Genomic DNA, 20,370 nt, shown 5'->3' on the forward strand with positions numbered 1-20,370 from the left:
AGTGTACCATCAAAGAAAGCAAAATGAAATACAGCACAGACTAATCAAAGACATAATGGCACTTAGCGTCCCGCTAGTGCTACCATCCCAAATAAACCTGGTTCATCAAATCAAGACCAAATAAACCTGGTAGATATTTGGATCTTAGTTTTGTGAAGTGAATAGCTTAGATTAGCTCATTTGTTAAATTGTTTGTGACATAGAGTTTGGATAAATGCAATGAGGGAATCTTTTTTTTTTTTGTTTTTGGGTTAGCTGGTGAAGAGGATATTGATCTGCATTGTGAGTTCGGTTATAATTTTTTTTAAAGTTGCAATTATAGTGTTTCACGACATTTTGGCTCCTGTTTGTGTTCATGTTATTGACGTAAACCATGAATTGACTTGAAGAATTGCAAAATGATTGTTTGATGTTCCTGATTATCAGCCATGATGAATCTTTTATAGTGGTTAATTATGATTTATTCGTGGTTCCTGCTAATACTAGAATTTATGATTTGGTTTGTGATCTGTAGCAACAAGTCACCTTTTGAAGGACTTCCACTTCAGTGATAAGGGTGGAAGGAGAAAAGATCATCAGTTAGTAACATCTGAATGTACTTAAAAGTAGCAAATATGCAATTAGGTCTGCTCAATCAGACAACATATTAAATGTACTTGCTCATATTTTCATATGTAATTCCTCGTCTTACTTGTCCTTCTTACACTGAGCAGCTCAAAGAATGAAGAGCAAAAGAGTGCAAAATCAGTATCACTGAGTTTCTCAAGCATTCGTAAGGGTGGCAGAGGGGTGATGGAAGGTTCTAAAGGTGCTCAAAACTAGAAGTAGCTTAGAATCTGGTCATCATTTTGGCTGTAGAGACTAGAGAGATGGACACATCAATTATCAGCATTACGAAGCCCGCTGGAATCTGCTATTAGGTGATATCAAAGTTGTTGAACCCTTGATTCAAAGTTTATTTGGGATGGTAGCACTAGCGGCACGCTAAGTGCCATTATGTCTTTGATTAGTCTGTGCTGTATTTCATTTTGCTTTCTTTGATGGTACACTGTTCATCTCAGCCTCACTTGGTAGGCAAGAGTAGATCAGGATACAGGTTTCTAAACTTGTGCCTTCTTGCATATAGCATTGTGGGTTGCACGGCTGGACCTATTGGCTAGATAAGGAACAAAATGTCTTTATGTTTCATGTTTATACGGATTCACGAAGTGCATATATAGACATCAATATTTTTTTTTTTTTGGGTTGATCAAGAAACTGAATCCCATCTTACCTATCCACATACCCTGTAAAACCTGTCCAACCCCGCGTCCCAATCTTGCATAATTCGATTTCGGACTTTTCAGTTCTAGAATAGTACAAAACAGACAAATGCCTATTGGCACGAGGAAGAGATCGTAGTATCGATTTTCTACCACCTGGGGTCCTTTCTTCTAACGTAAAAGAACAAAAATTCTTCGTCCAAAGTGAAAAGAAGCAGCATATTGAGGATCGCCGAAGGAAATTGAAACGAAATCTTGACATGCGCGAAGAGACCCAGAGTTGGGTAGAGGAAAAAAAGGAGAGAAATTGCGATTACCTCTAACTGGAAGGCGAAACCGACGTGGTCTTTGGAGTTGAGGGCGTCGGAGATGGAGATGAGAGAGTTTAGAATGAAGAAGAAAGAAAGGACGGGGATTGATAAGCGTGTTACCGATGATGAAGAAAGAGGGGCCTTTTTCGTTTGAGTGCTGCTGTTGTTAATAGCTGAAATGGCGCGATGGCTGGTAAGGGGCGGAGATAGTGGCGTATTTTGGATACACTCCCAAGCACCGGTCAAGATGAAACCGCCACCGGCTATGGTGTAGGTGAATAGTCCCATTCTTGGCTCTTGATTTCTGTTTTCAGGTTTACTTTTCTTCTCTTTATCCTCAGGTGAGTAGTCTTCAATGCAATCATTACCCAGATTTTCTCAAAGCCACTTTCTATAAACTTGAAGTATGAATAGCGCCATGATTTCTTGAAGAGAAGGATTCCCAAAACTCCCAAGAGCCCGACAGCAAACCCCGGCCATACCAGCATAAAACCAAGACCAATCAGACTTGCTGTGGCCTTTATCATCATGAGTAGGCCCATTTTTTGTAGACAACTTGTGTTCCGAGCAGTTGTTTGGGAGCGGTTTGCCACAAAGTCCACTATTTCCTTCATAGATAAATGGATCGGTCAAGGTCTGAAGTTGATTTCCTGCAGGTATTGGCCCTGAAAGTTTATTGTGTGACAAATTCAGGGAGTTCAATGAGTACAAATCCGATAAGCTTTCGGGGATTGCACCGAAGAGTACATTCATTGATAGATCAAGCGCTTCAAGTTGCCGATCTTCTCGGCAATCCTTTCAGTCAAATGATTCTGTGAAAGATTCAAAAATTTCTATTGATCGAGTTCCATTATCTCATCAGGGATCTCGCCAACGCTATAATCTCCTTCTTGGCCTGATACCATGGTACTAATATGTTATTAAAGCAATGAGGAATAAATCTACTCAAGTTATTATGTGCTAAGTTCAGCACTCGAAGATGTGAGAGTTGGTAGAGTGTATCAGAAATAGCTCCATGGAAGTTATTTGACTGAAATCTTAGACACATTAAATTTGATAACCTTTCCCCAATCCAAGCTGGTATACTATCCTTTAGTCCGTTGTCACCGAGATCAAGAATTTGCAAATTTCATGGGAATAAAAACATATGTGCATAATATACATACATATTAGTACCGTGTGTGTGATGCATGTGAATAAAAACATATTTTATAGTATGTGTATAATACCTTCCTATGAACAACAATTTTCTCCAATCCAAGATAACAAACGATTTGATTCATCTATCAACTTATACTTGAATTGAAGAAGAGCTTGTTGTTCATTCTCAATATAAGAGACATTCGAATAATTATGAGCTTGTTTGCTGCTGCCAAATGTGAATTGGCTGGTTACAGGAATAGAACTGAATAAGAAGAGTAGTAGTGAAGATGAAGAAGTACAAAGAAGATGATGCTCCATTGGATTTCTTTGGTATTATTGGTTTATTTGATATAGTTATCTCAGATGAGTGGCCTCATTTATACACTTACAAAAAGCATCACTTCACCATTTTGTGTTTGTGGGAAGTAGAATGGAACCATACAAAGATGATAAAGGACGACGACTTCAAGTCCTCATGGAAAAAAATTTGTTAATGTGGTGGAGGGGAAAGACAGCGTGGAAAATCCTTGCGTGCTTGTGGGGAAAATCTTTGGTGACATACAAATGGAAATATTAATTCATTTTATTTTTGGATTTTAATTTAATTTGGATACCGACGTTACCATAAAAATCAATCCTAATTATGTTTTGTTATTCTTATGAACTAGTGATCGGAGCACACTATATGTATGCGAAAATGATTCAAGTTATATTTAATTGTAAAAATTAGTTTTCTGGAAATTAGTTTTACATTTTGAGAATTCATGTTTTATGAAATTTTGTGTGAAAACAATATACATGAGCAGTTTTTTGTTAGTTATCATTAACTGTAAGCATTAGCAATACAACTAAAATTTCCACATAAAACGAGAAAAAGTAATTTTTTGAGAATTTCAAACGCGCATTTAAAATTTTAAGAAGCACAGAAAACCTTTAAAAACAACATTCAAGATCTTGACGGGCAACATATAACGTTCCAAGTTGGGTACAAAATTGGCGGATGTGTCTAAGTCCACTCGTCAATGGAAGTCGTGACCCACAATGGAAAATTTTTATTTTCTTGTGGATAAAATCCTTAGAGAATATTTTGTACCGACTTAATGGAAATTTTGATTCTCCATCGGTTGTTTGCAATCTAAATTAATATTAAAATGTTTGACTTAAAATCTCCAAACCTACTGAAAATTTGTCACAAATCCTAAATTTTATAGGTCTATGTTAAAGAAGCACAAAGGACGGCAGTATGCATTGCATGTTGGATAGTTACAAAAAAAAAAAAAAAAAAAGGTGCACATTTATCAAAAAAGTTTTGTTCATTTTTATGTACTTGTTCATTATCAAAATTTGATCTTTCAAAAGTTTATGTACTTGAATAAGAGGTTTGAGCATTCAAAAAAGCATTTATATGTAAAGTGAATTATATATAGTGCGACAAACAGCAAGTATGGAACTCCTTTTTTAGTCTTTTTTTGAGCTAATCTGTATTTCTTTCTCCAAGGAAGACATTCTTTGACATTAATGTGGCATCATAAAGTTTTTCATAAGTAAAACATTTTAGTGGCTTTTAAATTATAAAGAAGATGAAGCTCAAGAAAAAAAAAATGAATAGACCAACAACCTAGAATGCAAATATCAAACCAAGAAAAAGACAAACAAAAATTCCTAAATGCATAGCATCCAAGATCAAGACGTCCACAGATAGCATTTCAAAGGGGTTAGAATAGTAGGTTTGGTGTTCATGTCTGCAATTATATGTCTGCAATTATACTTTTACTTACCAAATTATATGATCTGTTCATGTCTGCAATTATATGGGAAAAGTCTCCAATTGGGTGAAGGTTCTCTACAATTTATCTAATTCATGGAAGCTAAATGGACACATGTTGTTTTGATGGATGCATAATTATAAATGAGTGAAGTCATCCTAATAATAAATGAGTGGCCAATATGATGCCACATATAGGTTTTACCCTGCTATCACACGTTTCAATAGGGACAACTTATAGGGAGTGAACATTTCCATTAATTGAATCTAGAATATGCCTCCAAGGATTTTTTTCCACACCGTATGCAATGTTTTCAAACCCGGACCGGACCGGCCGGTCCGACCGGTTCGACCGCGACCCGGCCATGTGTCCGGTCCGGTTCATTACTTGTGTTGACTTGGTTCAAGAACCGATCAAACCCGTAAAAAACCGTTCAAACCGTTAAACCTGAATCGAACCGTGAACCGCGGTTTTTTAATTTTGGGCAAAATTGATTGAATTTTGACCGAAATTATCTAAACCTATTCTTTAGTTCACTTTTCAATCTTCATTCGGTCTTCTACTCTTCGTCCTTTGCTTCGCCGCCGCTTCGCCCTTTTGTTTTTCAGCCAACAATCTTCCTCCATAGCCTGCCCCTGCTTCACCTTCACGGCTTCACCACCACCTTCAGTTGCTGATCAGAAGCAAGATGATGGTTTTGATGAGTTTGATCCTCGTAGCTCATTTTCAGGTAAGATCTGGTTTCACCTTCACGGCTTCACCACCACCCTCTTATTTAGTTTGATTTCACAAAAGATCTGGTTTGTCCTCAAATTAGAAAAGGTATTTTTTTTGGTTTGTCCTCAAATTAGATAAGCTGATCAGTTTGTCCTGCAATTTTTTTTTTACTCGTTAATTGGCTTTGTTGTCTGGCTTGAAGATTGTAGCAAAGGTGAATCAGTGGGTTAATCTATTATCTTATTGTGGAGACTGAATCAGTGGGTTTTTTTTTTATCTTATTGCTGGCTTGAAGGCTCGTTAGTTGGCTTTGTTGCACGTTGCAGTGATGAGCTCGTTGGCTGTTGCAGTGTTTCTCTCTTTGTTGTCTAAAAATTGGTAGTAGCATTTTCGTTCTTTTGGTCCATTAGGAGATTGCAGAGGGATTCAATTGAATGAGGCAGTAAAAGAATTTGGAATAAGAAAGAACAGAACTAAGAGCTGCCAATCTCATATGATTGATTCTTTAACTGAAACTATGAAAGGCACTCTTCAAGAAAGAACCAAGCAGATGCTAGTTGGCTATGTTTGACCTTTCGCAATCATTTGTTTCATTAAGAATATTTCCACTTGGATGCAAAAGCAGAATGATGCAATAGCATAATCCTCCACATGCCACCGCATCTCACCTAGTTTTAACATGCATGGACAGAGAAATATCTGACTTACCTATGATTGAGCAATTTACATAATTCTTAATTAGCCATTAGGCCTCCATGTACTAAGCTGCTGTCTACCTGGCTGTTTGTTTTTGTTCTTGTTTCTTTGGGTATTAACTCTACCTTGAATTTTGCTAATAGTTCTTGGTATTTACCTGTAATTTACTTATGATTCAACATGAAGGGAATTTCTGGTCTTGGATTTTAGGTAGAAGTTTGAGAAGAAAGAAAATGTTAACCATTATTAACACTAGGTGTATATTTTAGTTTTGGCAATTATTACAAGACTAGGATTATTTTCTGTGCATAGGTATATGTGTGTATATATATATAATTTATTTATTTATTTATTTATTGAACCGGGGTTGAACCGGTCCGATCGGTTGAACCTCGACCCTTTTACTTCACCGGTTCATTTAACGGTCCGAGTTTTAAAACATTGACCGTATGGGGACTTTCATTGACTACCTAACTTATTATTTAGGCGGCGTTTGGTAAAAGAGTTTCGGAATGAAAAATTTGAATAAACCCCATGATTCATGTTTGATTCACTACTCCGATAATTTTGGAATGATGTCTAAAAATTTAGCATTTCACCATTCCTTAGTAAGTTGGTCGGTTTTGTCCAAAACCCAAAGTGTGATTCCCAAATCTTATAATTACATAATATTTAGTATAATTAATATTTATATATATATTATATATTTATATTATAAATATACATATATATAATATATTATAATTATAGTATATTATATAAATATATATTATAATTATTTAGTTAAATATAATTATATTTATATAATATATATTATAAATTTATTAATATTAATATTTAACAAAAACCGTTCAAGATGGTTAATCTGACAACTGTCCCGATACCAAGTCATCGATGGACTAGTTCATAGTGATAATTCTGATGAAAAACAAAATTTATACATCGCTCCAAAGCAAGTGGTCAACTTTCCATGAAGACTTTTAGGTAGTCGTCTTTATCAGCAATTTCTACTAGCATTTAAATGAACCACCCATCCGAGCTAGCTTTATCAAATATCCGGTAACAAAAAACATCCAATGGTGCATCTTCTTGGTATTTATTCATCTTTACTGCAGCTGTTTTTATTCAGTTCTATTCAAGTCTCTAGCCAATTCCCATTTGGCAGTAGTAATCAATCTTATCATTATTTAGATCTTTACTGGTATATTGTACATGAACAAATGTTAAAATTTATTAGCAAAGTCATAAATTTTGTTTGAAAAAGTAGCAAGTTTTGTGAAAAAAAATGGGAAGTTTCTTTTGAAAAATAGAAAGGTTTTGTTAATGATATAGGAAATTTTACTAAAAAAGTGGTAAGATTTGTTAATGAAGTCATAAGTTTTTCTTGAGAAATCGTATGCTTTATATAAAAATAATAATAAGTTTTGGGAAAAAATGGTAATTTTTGCTAAAAAATCTAGTAAGATTTAATAGTTAAATAGCAAGTTACAATAACTAATAAAAGTTATTTGTTTTGTGCAAAAACTTACTATTAGTTATGCCAAATTTCTCTTTTTTGCAATTTAAAATAATACAAAATGTTTGATAGAAAATCACCAAACCAATTGAAAATTTGTCAAATGGGAATAACAAATGTCATGGGGTTTGAACCATTTTCATCTTTAAAGTTTCCTTGAAGACATATTTAGACCTAACATTTTCAAATTTTTATCAATTCTGTATAATTGTTGACAAATCAAATAATTTGGATACCAAAAAAAAAAAGAGCTTGGCAAATAATGAATTAAGTTTTTGTACACTGTTAGTGTAAATATTTTTTACACTAGCAGTTGTAGATGTATGCTACCTTTGAAAAAACTGAATTTCAAATTTAAAATTAAATTATGTAGCATATATCCAATATAACTTATATATACACTGGCAGTGCATAAAAAAATTTCACCTTATGTAAAGTATCTTTATTCGCCCATCTCATATTTTTTCTCATTTAGTCCTTTTCCTTTTTCTCGAACACAAAGTAGTCTTTATTAATAATTTTAGTTTCTTCCACCATCAAATCCAGCAGTGCTAAACGGTGTGAACAAAATTTCAACTGGTCTCTTGAAAAAAAAAAAGCGCGATCTTTACTTTCTTCCCATTTGTTTTCATTTTTAAATATGTCTCTCCTTCTTATTATTATTATTTTTTTTGTTTTCACGTTCTTCAACAATTCCTTACACTACGGATTGGGTTACGTACCAAATTAAATATCATCCAAATGGTTTCGGTGCCTCTGGCCTTATACCCTCCTCCTCCTTGTTCATATTAATTCTTGGGCTTGGATAATTGAAGAATTACAGCGACTAATATGCATCAATAAATTTATTTATTTATATAAATGCAAGATTTTTGTTTAGTGGATTATAATTTATAGCTTTCTTGTTTCCCCGGTCAGTCTTGCAAGTAAACTTTTTTTTTTTTTTTGGGTGCAAGTAAACGAGCAAGTATATGCCTAATGACAACATAGGAAAAGCAATGTACTTAAGATGCAAAAGAACAGGGGTAAATTATGATTAAATAACCTCAAGAGGCTAATTCCTAATTTAATATAATTGCCAATCCCTTGTGTTCTTGACGTGCTGGGAGGGTCTGGTCGTGAGTCGTGACTCAGCATCGGAAATTCTTACGCCGGAGGAATGTTTATTAGACAAATTTGGTTTTAAGAAAAAAGATTCCCACTTGGTGCTTTTCTGGATAATTTCTGTGATATCTCAAAACAATTGCCAAAATTGGAAAAAAAAAACAAATTTTAATAGTTGATTTGGTTATGATTTTATTGAAGGTAATTAATATAGAAGTGGATCAAATTGTTTTCTTAAACTTTAATATGGATAATAATTTGCGGGGAACAACAATTGTATGATCAAAACAGGGTGGTGATTCTTCAACCTCATCCCTCTGCCTCTCTTCTCAATGGTGTACCTAGCAAGGGCTTCTTGTCACATGCCATCAATCTCTATCTTACTATAAGCTAATTTACTACATATATATATATATATATATATATATATATATGTCTCTTTTAAGTTAGTTTATTTTATTTCTAAAAAAATTTTTGAATCTATAATGTACAAATTTTGTGGCAATTTTAAGAAAATGGGGAATGAGTATTTAATGTGAGACAATAATTAAGTTCGCGTTGTGTTGCATTAAAATAGAGATGTCAGATTGTGTTCCAAATTAAAGAACTGCATAATGTCGACATACAACTTGAACAATAGAAACAAATTAATAGATAGTTCACCTTTTTGATTTTACAAACTCTCATATTTGTATCTATCACTTAAAAATGTTGTGATTTAAACCCGCTTTTTATAGGTGGACTCTATTAAAATTACCTTTTACCTCCCAATTGAACATGGACCAAAAAATACAAAAGAAAAAAAAAATCCTCAATTGGGTGGAAGTCATTGCTCGTTAGGTAATGGCAGCAATTGACTTAACAGGTTTGCAGATAAACCACCAACAAATGATGCAGAAAATATTCTAGACTTCCAGGCCTATGAATTTTGGGCTCCATTTTACCGAAATCTGTCTCTTGGCCCAACCTGAACAAGGCTCTACATAATCCTACTCTATAACACTCAACATCTCGGGCCCTAAGCTCTGTGTCGATGCTACTCAGGTAATCATTTTGTCCTTCTTTTTTATTAATTTGTGTAGATAAAAAGATAAAATGGTAACCCATGTAAATGTTGGATAACGGGCCTCACAAGTAGAAATTTGTCTAGTTCATACTAGTTTGTGTAATTATTAGAATCACTGGGTGAGACACACACACTCTGTGTGTGCGTATATTTTAGGAAAAAGTAAATAATGAAAAAGATATAAAATAACAAACTAGTTAGAGCAAAAGAATTAATTATAGAGTATTGGGATTTTTTTAATTGAAGTTAGCGGGTAGACTTGGATATATATAGTAGTAGTGGATAAGTACATAATTTAGAAGTAGCAGTTGTGTCAACATGGATGGTATGGAGTATGAGATGGCAATATAATACTTCATCATACAAGGAGAAAATTGGAATAACAAACAATGATAGAATTTTTTTTTAACACAAATTACAACTATTTGGCAAAAAACTCTTGAAAATACTTGCAAAACCTCTGATATTAAATTGTGCATAATTAGTAGCATAAGTTTAGAGTAATTACATTTATCAAATAGTGATACAATCTCTAGTTGCTAGACGGGGGGAGGGATGGTGATAGGTTGAAATTTGATATTAAATTTATGATTAATTTCTCTTTTATTCTTGCCAAATATTGTTTTAATTGTCGGATTCTACTTATATTTTTTGTTTTGTGTTAATTATAGGACGTTGGAGCGAAAAGTGCTAAAAAGGGGCAATTTTCCTGAAATTGGTCATCAAGCGCAAGTTTGCAAAGTCAAGATGAGTTTACGTAGGAAGTTAGGCATAGACTAGGAAATTGCCATTTTTCTTAGATGTTTTTATTTAGGAACAATTAGGATTATTTTTTAAGTTTCCTTTTTCAATGAGAACTCTATTTTTCAGTTAGCCAAGTAGAAACCGAATTGGGGGTACTAAAAAAGGTCAAGAGGTCTTGTGACTGGCTCTCACGGAAAAAAGGCAGAAAGCTTTAGCCGCCTTCATCCTTTTTTCTTTTTCTTACGTTTTGGACATTACCAGATGGTTATGAAAAACACTTCAATCAATTCGTATTGTTCAATTGCGATAATGTGCAACTAAATTCTCTTTTTCTAGTTGAGAAATAACAAAGGATTTGATTCATCAACATCTATGAGATCTAATCGTTTTTATCAATTTATTTTATTCGTTAATATTTGTATATTTTCTGATTTAATTTCTTATGGTTGTTAGTTGTCTGAATATTAAAGGCACCTGATATTTAACTCAACCTAACGAACTATTGTCAATTAGGAAGACTAAATCTGTAATTATTTAATTGTCTTAAATTAGTGACAACTAATGTGATTGGAATCATGTTAGGTAGACATACGATATAAATTAAATAAACTTTGGTAGTGTGTTTGTTAATTAGAATAGGGTTTTTTTTTGTTTTTAATGCTATCAAAAAATTAAATCTTATGGGCGTACCTAGAGTTATTTTTTTGTTAGAGAAGTAGTTAACGAGCGTATCTTAACTATTGAAACACTAAGGAAAAGTTGGTTGTTTATGTTTATTAGCGAATAATTGAAATAATTATTGTATCGATAATCAGTCATTTGAACCACTCCCGGAGTTATTTCCTTGGTTAGAGTTCGTTTATCATTCAATTAAGTTTAACTTGTTTTAGTTTAATTATTTTTTATTTGCATTGATTGTTTATTTTCATTTTCAATTGTCCAGACTCTCCCGATTAATTCTCATTTGGAAAGAAACAAATTTTCCTCCTAATCCCTATAAAGACAACGCTACTTGCCATTGTACTTGTTTACATCTTTGAGAGTATGATTTTATTATTGCACAGATCCAATACCTATCAGATGGATTGGGTGATAAGAAGAAGGGAGTACAAGTAAGAGATCGATTCTGGATTCAAGACCTTCTACTTACACTAAAATAAAAATAAAACAAAGTAAAAAAATCTCTAGTTACTATGTTTGATCAAACAATGTTACATGGCACAATAGTGTAATTTGTTTACGGTGGGAAGTTATGAAGAAGTCAACGGTTGATTTTTTTTCATCTCTGCATTTGTAGATAGAAAAGCATATTTTGGGAAAATCAAAGCAACATTTTGCTAATCTTATTTGGGTTTGTTTATGTAAGCATTAAAATATGAGAGCTAAGTGTGATTCTCGATGCCTATTGCTAGCTTTTGCAATTATGTTATACGTCAAAGGGGTTACGTGAAATTAATTTCATAGAACATTACTTTTGTATGAAATTCTATGGATCTTTGCACCTATTCAGTACAATTGATTTGCAGAAAAATGTGAGAAAGTCACTTCAAAAAGTAGTTCTTGAGCTTTTTTTTTTTTGCTGAAACGAAGTATTGATAATTCATAACTTTACACTGGTAGAGCAACGGCTCCAAGAGACTATTCAAAAGTGTTAGACACCTTGAAGATTGTTCCATTCCTCATCACCACAAATGCCAACTGCATAAATACTAACAGATTTACTTATATTGTCATTTGCTATATCTAAACAAAATGTGCATTTTTGAAATAAAGAGTTTAAATTGTTGATGTCATCTATCAGAGTTGCCAGTCTAATATCTTTGGTTTTCCTGGACATCAACGATGATAGAAGCTGCTTCTGGGGGGATATGGACCTTAAGTTCTGTCTACTTCTTTCCTCTAGCCTTGATCAAATCTACTTTACTCAAGTCACAAACAACCGCGCTGTTTGTAAGGTTTCAAAAATTTTCCCCTTTTTTATTCCCTTTATCCTTTTGAGGTAGAAAACTAATCTAGGAAAGGAAAAATATATATCAGCATTATATGAATACAAAAATCTATTCATCTAGAATAATCAATGGTTCAAAAGTACCTGAAAAACATTAATTAGTAGTTTGTAAGAGTTTTTGAGAAAAAAGCTAGATTGAAAACCAATTAGAAATTAAATAACTACATCAACTATTAGCATAAACTACTATAGAATTCTTCTAAAGCATAAAACGTTGACAGAAGATTAGATCAGTGAACAAGAAAAACAACCTAAATTGTTCGACATAGAATATTTATTCCATTCAAATGCTAACAGTAAAATAATTATCTTTATAACCGGTTGTAAATAAACAAAAATCAATGAGATTGTCGTAATATGGACTTTAATGAAACATAATAGACTGCAATGTAAATATGGATAATATAAGAGAATTATTTGAATTCAAACTTTTTTAAGAGTTGAAACAATTGCTAGTAGAACGAGAGAAAGGTTTTGTTATCTAGTTTTTGGGATCAAAATTATCAAAAGGCAAGGAAAGGAAATATTTGGCTTCCAACCAAATAATAGTTTACTGGGGAAAAATTCCTTCGAAAGCTATTGATTTGGTGTTAGAATCATCTGGGATAGTTAATTGGTAACCGGCATCTACTACTTTACGTTTCAATTTCTACGTTATTCTTTGCTTGAAAATAAATAACTTATTAAGCTCTATCATTTTCTTATTGGATAGAATTGGGCAAGTTGGGATGCATACCACAAATATTTAGAAATATTTGGAAAAAACAAATTACAAATTACAATAAATTTTCAAATTATCAATGTTAAGTTCTATTTAGTTCTCTACAATCAACATACAAAAGCAAAAAGAACAAGTCAGATGAAGGAATGTCTACAAAAATGTGAAATTTTCAAAGAGCAAATTATCAAGGATAGTATGCTACGCAAATTGTGGTGCCTTTTATATGTACTTAACAGAAATTCCTCCTCAGGTGAGTAGTCTTCAATGCACTTTCTATAAACTTGGAAGTATGCATAGCGCCATGACTTCTTGAAGAGAAGGATTCCCAAAACTCCCAAGAGCCCGACAGCAAAACCCGGTCCTACACCAGCATAAAATTAAAGACCAATCAGATTCGCTGTGGCCTTCATCCTCATCAATAGGCCCATTTTTGGTAGGCAATTTGTGTTCCGAGCAGTTCTTATTTTCTTAATCAACCACCACGGTCCCTCTGGAACCCCAAAAAAAAAGAGTTATTGGTCTTGAGAAATAAATTGATCTCGTGAATAACGTTTGGCATGGAGCCCCATCTATCTGGAACAACTGTATTTGGTGGGCTCAAATTTGAGAATGGTTGATGGTGCATTTTTTTTTAAAAAAAAGAATACATATCAAACAATTTGTGCAAAATTAATGATTATGATTCTAAGAACCCATGCTTGTCTGCCATTAGGTTGGTAATCCTAAATGAAGCCTTTGATTATACAAATCATAATATATTTGAATTTTGGGACAAATAAATGCGTTGGAGCATTTGGTTGATCCTTTAGCGTTCCTGTCACAAAATGACCTCTTCTTTCAGCAAAACCCGGTCCTATACCAGCATAGATGGATGGATCGGTCAAGGTCTGAAGTTGATTTTCTGAAAGTTTATTGTGTGACAAATTTAGAAAGTTCTAACTTTACACGATGTTTTAACTTATATTTTGAATAAAATTACACCGTAAATTTATCAATTATTATCACTTCACACCTTACACTACTAATTTGGATAATGCATACCCTAAAGGAAGCACTAATTTATTCCAAATTATCATAATTTTGCAAAGTATTAGTGATAAAGGTATATAAACAGTACACGCTTACATCATTTTCCTTCTCATTATCTGCGTTTCTGCGACTTTTATAACACACCGATTTGAACAAATACGTTAGATTATCATACTCTACATATGCAAGTCTAGCTCTGAGTGCATCAACTTTTGAGCAAATTGATCTTCATGTTGCATATAGGCAGAGGATTACATCAACAAGCTGTTGTTTCGCCTCTACAATCTCGACAGTTACAGTCGCCACAAATCCATAGACAAATCCTTGCATGTATTAGATATTTGTCACAGGGTTTTGCTCTTGCCTTCCGATGCCAGTCATCGACGTAGAAAAATATGGCCAAGTCGGGTTCTTGAGAAGACAATTCCATCTACAACAGAGCTTCACGAAGCAGGAATCCAAATTCAAAGGAGTAGAAGTACAAGTCTCCAGGACATCAGATTTTACAAAGGTGTTTTCTGCGTCACCCTCAAGGTTCCTGTAATTGTTGTGGATAATATTACTGAAACATTCTTTCTCAACCTATTAGCTTTCGAGCGTTTACACGTCGGCGCAGGCAGAGAAGTGACTAACTATCTTGCTTTCATGAACAATATTATCCGAGATTCCAAGGACATTAGTCTCCTTCGCTCTTGTGGGATCATCCAAAATTCTCTTGCGTTTAGTCTAACCAGAGATCACAATTGATCCTGATAGCTCAGTTTACATGGTCGAAAAGAAGGTTATCAAATACTGCAGTAGACCTCGGGTTCGTTGGAGAGCCAATCTTGTTAGGGCTTACTTTAAGAATCCATGGGCAAGTATATCTGTAATAGGTTCAATGTTTCTTTTTGCCTTCACCTTTGCCCAGACTGTATATACCATAATTGCTTACTACCGGAGGCCTTAGTTGATGTTTAGGCATTTCTTGTTACCAATTGCATGGATATTGATCATCAATTGTTGGTAAAAACGGTGAAGAGGCTTAAGTGTCTTTGGAATCAATAAGATGGAACTCAAATGTTATAAAGTACTGCAATAAAAACATATTTGTTGGTTTCATTGTAGACAAATTTATATCCTTGAACTTAACAAGAAGCATACGAATGGGATGAACTTTGCTGAAAATCTTTGCATATATTCTCAAAAAAAAAAAAATGGATGGAATGTATGTCCATTCTCTAATTCATGGTCCCGGTATAGTTTTCCAGTTGGAAGTTGGAACTAAATCATGAATGTAGACATTCATGTGGTAGTGTTTTCTACATGATTATTATGTGAACAATTTACCGGCCTTATTCAAATCAATCCCTCCATATGTTGATCGAGCTAATTGAAAAAGAAAAAAAAAAATCTTGCTTTCAATTATTGTTTTAAAAATTTGCCCCAGAACTTCTCAAGAGGAAACTATCAAAGTAAAATTAAAAAATTAAAAAAAAAAACTATGACGAACAACATCCTAACACTTTAACAAACCAGGACTTGTCACTACAAGAATTTTGGTCATCAGTGATAACTACCTTTCGTCACAAAAAATCAAAAAGTCGTCATTGATGACCATTATTGACAACATTTCAGTTGTCGCAGGGTCGTCATTGAATCTCCGTCGGTAAAAGTATACAGTGACGACTTTAAAGTCGTCAGTAAATAGAAGCTTTTTTATGACAATCTATGTCGTCAGTAAAAAATGAAAGTATACAGTGACGACCTTAGAGTCGTCAGTGAAGGAAATTTTTTATGACAACATATGTCATCAGTAAAAACTATAAATCTAGTGACGACACCTTCTCTTGTCAGTGATGCATGGAGGGACGGTAGTGAGGGCATAGGGGAATTAGTGACAACTTTGTTGTCAATAAACCCCTGATCAACTGTGGCAACAATCCCTTATCAATAGACAGTTTTGATTGAGTGACAATAACAATTGTCAATAAAGACATCTTGCCTAGAAAAATACTACTCATTTACAACACCTTACACATGACTTTCCTACTACAATAATATCTAAAAAATGAAAACATCAGCAATGTTTAATAAATAACAAACGTCGGCACCCGTTACAATAGAATATGCCAGAATAACATATTAAATATTCAAATGTCATAAATAAGTGCAACATCATAGTACAAATAGTTTCATAAGTTTGAGTAGAACAAATACTACTCATATAAGTCAAGACTGCACTAAAAAACATATTCCAAGTCCCAAAACATTTCCTGCGCTTCCGAAACATTTTCTAAACTTAAGACAGCACTATAACCACAGTTTTTGAGCCGACATGTAAGCCGTACTGCTAATCTTCTTCGAAACCTCCAAAATGAGCAATATATCTGCAATAAAGTAGTAAAGTTATTAGGTGACAAAAGCAAAACAGTCTCTAATTGCTAAATAAACAACAAAAGTAACAAGCATTCACTAATCTGATACCACCGTAATGAATGCAGCAATTGCAGTAGAAATAGAGTGATAAGGGGGAGAGAAACTAGACTTGAGGAAGAAGAAAGAGAGATATTATTCAAAATGATTTTTCTATGTTGCCCAATCCGGATTTCTGCATTCTTATACAGCTCAAGAATAACAAAATAACTACTTGATTGTTGACTCAGCACAACAGTCTAACTAACAAGGAAGATTCCCTTTAACTACTTGAAGGAAATACATTCCGCATGTACTATATTGGTATTCTTCAAGTGAAATACTATACTGGAAATACATTAATTCTTCAAGTTGAAACTGACAATCCACTGCAAAGAGACCAAACAGTACTATACTGGTATTAAAGGCTAGACGGACACAAATTAATGGAAGGGGAGAAGATGGAGAAGGGGAGAGTATGTGTAACAGGTGGAACTGGACTTTTGGCATCATGGTTGATCAAAAGGCTTCTTGAAGATGGTTATTCTGTCAATGCTACAATTAGGTCCTCTTCAGGTTCATGTTTGCTAATTTACTAGTAATTAGTTCTTTACTTGAATTACTTTACCATTTCCGTCTGCAACTTTACATATCATCGAACAACAGTTTTTGGCAACTAAGTAGGAGCTAATTTCAGAAACGAAGGGTCTGAGACAGAACAACAAATTGTCTGCACCATATTTCTAACAAGAAATCAGAAGCTTTGGTTGGCAGAGACAAAGGGAATGAAGAAGACAGTGCCATGATAAAATTCAACAAGGAAAGAAAGGATTTTCCAGAGTAAAGGCGGTAATTAGGAGCCATCAAAGTTTCCGTTTGAGCTTTAAAGCCTAAATGTCATTGCAAACAGAAAAACTAGAATCAGGACACCACATAGCAAATCATTAGGTTTAACTGGAAATTGCATGACATTAATGTTTAGCAAGTATTCAAAAAGCTAAATCAGTACTTTGTTTTTGCTGTTCATTTCTAACCTAAATTAGTAAGCAGATATCAAATCTTCCTACTCTGTCCACAACGACCAGTAGTGATAGCAAAGTTATGCATGAACTTACTTTATAAACTCAAGGTGATTTACTCACAGCAAGAGTAAAATGAGAAAAAGAAACATCATGGAGCATAAAAAACGGCAAATGAGCAAAAAGGGAAAACAACAACAAATTTTCTTCATACATTTGGAGACCTGGAAACTAATCATGATGAAACGATCATAACCCAAAGGATAAACCTCAATGCTAACAAATGCAAATGAACATAGAGCTTGTGAATTGCTGTGCAACAAATTTATAAGCCGCGGACTTTACGAATTGCGAAATGTGAAGCATAAAAGAAAAAGGGTTCCAGCTAAACGGAACTTGCTGCTTCATGTAACAAGAGCGAAGTTAAACATGAGAGACGGACTTAAGACATCACAAGCATAATGCAAGCAAGGAGAATCAAGAAAGACAGCCATATAGGCGTGTGAGTAACCAACAAGGAAAAGGAAACACCCATCAACAAACTGCCATCCAGCAGACTTTTGTTACGTGCATTCTGGGCATGACTCACGCTCAGTAAAAAGATTCTCAACATCTGACTAATTTATCAAAGAGAGACATGAAACAGAGGGAACCTATGAAATGGAAGAGATAAACAAGAGAAAACAGCCCATAAGTACTAACGAATAGATTGCTGTCTATTTACATTCAAATTCTCAAACCAATCTGGCAACTTGGAGAAATCATATCATTCTAGTTCCAAACGCTACTCGGTGAACCAGCAAACAGGGCAAACATTTTTCAATCAGAACCTAGTTAGGCATTTCGTCGAACAGGTTGGGGCATTAGAAATTTCATCAGACTTTTGCTCCAATTGAAGTTAATCGGCCCCAAAATTGTTCAATAAGCAAGAGCTTTCAGTTCAATTTAACACATAAGGCACATATGATCTAAAATCCTGAACAATCAACATGACAATTGTACTTAGCAAACGCACGGCAAAAATGCTCTGAACATCGCGGAATGCAACGAAAAAGTGGAAAAAATCAACTTCAAGAATCATGGCTTTTCTTTTTCTTCCCGACTAGCAAACGCACGGATTCTGCCTAACTTTGGACTGGCCAGAGTCCATATTGAATAAAAAAGCACAAAATCCCCTCTTTTGGTTCAAAACTTTCGTTTGGGCTTTTTATCAAACAGGTCATGGGCATTAAAAATTTCAATGATTCTTTGTTCAAGTGATATTATATCTAGCCCCAAAATTCATCAGAACAAAATGGATTTCAATCCCAGCATCATATAAAACACATATATTCACGGGCTATGTAAAACACAGAAGGAAGACTGAACTGTAAACGAAGAAATTACCTCTCATGGTCTAGCCAAAGCAAAATTCTCCAAGGCAAGCATCCAATGAGGACCTCTGGTGTAGACATCAATCAAGCCGTTGAACTGCCTCTCTCCTCTTCTACGTGCTTATCATCAGCCTTCAACTTCTTGACATCTTCGTTGTTCTCTCCCTCCTCGTCAGCTTCATCTCTGACGCGCTTTAAACTGCCGGCACCGCCAACCGCCGCGTCATCAGCTTGGGCTTCGACTATTTTCATGTCTTGAGTGGACGATTCCTTCACCTCACCGTCGACTAGGGTTTCTGGGGTTTACTTTTGCTCTATTTCTGCCATAGTTTCCTCTCTGTTTTCCTTTCTTCTCTTAGTCTACCTCTCTCTGACTTCAACTCTCTCCTTTTGCTTTTTTTCTTTTCCGCCGCTCTCCTTTTCCTTCCCTCTTTTTTTCCTCTTTTCGTAGCTATTCTTTCCTCAGCCGAAGCTCCCTCTCTTTTCCGTTGGCTTGCCCGATAGTTTTTCTCTTTGCTAATCCTTGTCCGCTGCCCTCCTTCATTTTCTGATTTCTTCCGCCGAGAATCGGCATACCTTTTTGGTAGAGAGTTGCTGCTAAATGTGGTCTTCTATTTGATCATTTCCGAGCCAAGATCAATTAGGAGTGGCGAGGAGATGTTTCGGCAGAGATAAGGAGCAGTGTGCTACGGTTGGTTCTAAGTGTTGGCTGTTGGCTTTAGGATACTGCTGGTGTTTTGTTCGGTGATACTGGTAGTGTTGGCTTTAGGATACTGGTAGTGTTGGCTATTTGGTTCTAAGTGTTCTAAGTGTTTCCGCGCCCCTCCTCAAAATATTGACTTTGAATGAAATTTCAATTCCTTATATTTCCCCCTTACTTGTTCAGTACCAAAATTTCAATCAACGTTTTTTAGTTTCCAATATTTTAGTTGAATTAATATTTTACTAATATAATATTACTTGCTACTTTTAAATATTTTTGTGAAAATATTCATAATGGATGAGAAAATTATGTTGAAATATTACAAGTGGTAAATGCACCTTGGTTCTGCTTCAAATAGTTAATTTTTTTATGACATCAAACAGTTGATCCGATATTAATATTACAAGTGAATTTTTAGCTTCAAATTTTATTTAAATTTACTAATGTATTTGTAATCACTACTTCTTAACATATTTATCAAAAAATTATAATGGATGAAAATTTTTTGCTAAATTCAAAGAACTGGTAAATATACTCTTTCTCAAGTTGTAATAGTTTATATAGTTGTTCTAACTAGAAACTTTCATTAATTTTTTTCAGTTAAAAACCTATTGAGTAACTATGGCTAGTTTAATAAATCATCAAATTTTTAAAAAATTAAATTAATATTTAAGTAACTATGACTAGTTTAATAAATCATCAAATTTTAAAAAAATTAAATTAATATTGAGGCTCACAATTAAATAAATGCATTAGAGATGTTCAAGTTAGTGATGATACTTATGTTGTCACTAACTA

The 20,370-nt window shown here is 34.1% G+C and overlaps 1 protein-coding gene and 3 long non-coding RNA genes across 4 annotated transcripts; 2 read left to right on the top strand and 2 right to left on the bottom strand.

The window, feature by feature from the left end:
- Nucleotides 1–1,331: 1,331 nt before the first annotated feature.
- LOC140020975 (uncharacterized) lies at nt 1,332–3,087 on the bottom strand. Its single transcript, XR_011824935.1, has 2 exons — nt 2,803–3,087; nt 1,332–2,468 (listed from the first exon to the last, which is right to left on the bottom strand). It is a non-coding gene; the product is annotated as an uncharacterized lncRNA (long non-coding RNA).
- A 1,673-nt stretch (nt 3,088–4,760) lies between these two features.
- Nucleotides 4,761–5,820, top strand: LOC113717778 (uncharacterized). The gene is made up of 2 exons (XR_003454493.2): nt 4,761–5,212; nt 5,495–5,820. It is a non-coding gene; the product is annotated as an uncharacterized lncRNA (long non-coding RNA).
- An 8,101-nt stretch (nt 5,821–13,921) lies between these two features.
- On the top strand, nt 13,922–14,830 carry LOC140021169 (putative UPF0481 protein At3g02645). Its single transcript, XM_072071941.1, has 2 exons — nt 13,922–13,939; nt 14,327–14,830. Exons 1-2 carry the CDS (start codon nt 13,922–13,924, stop codon nt 14,828–14,830), a joined length of 522 nt encoding a protein of 173 aa, XP_071928042.1.
- A 1,297-nt stretch (nt 14,831–16,127) lies between these two features.
- LOC113718776 (uncharacterized) lies at nt 16,128–19,261 on the bottom strand. Its single transcript, XR_003454624.2, has 2 exons — nt 18,883–19,261; nt 16,128–16,452 (listed from the first exon to the last, which is right to left on the bottom strand). It is a non-coding gene; the product is annotated as an uncharacterized lncRNA (long non-coding RNA).
- Between the last annotated feature and the right edge of the window lie 1,109 nt (nt 19,262–20,370).

This window comes from Coffea arabica, chromosome 11e (assembly GCF_036785885.1).
Source record: "Coffea arabica cultivar ET-39 chromosome 11e, Coffea Arabica ET-39 HiFi, whole genome shotgun sequence".
In the NCBI taxonomy this organism is placed as follows: Eukaryota; Viridiplantae; Streptophyta; class Magnoliopsida; order Gentianales; family Rubiaceae; genus Coffea; species Coffea arabica.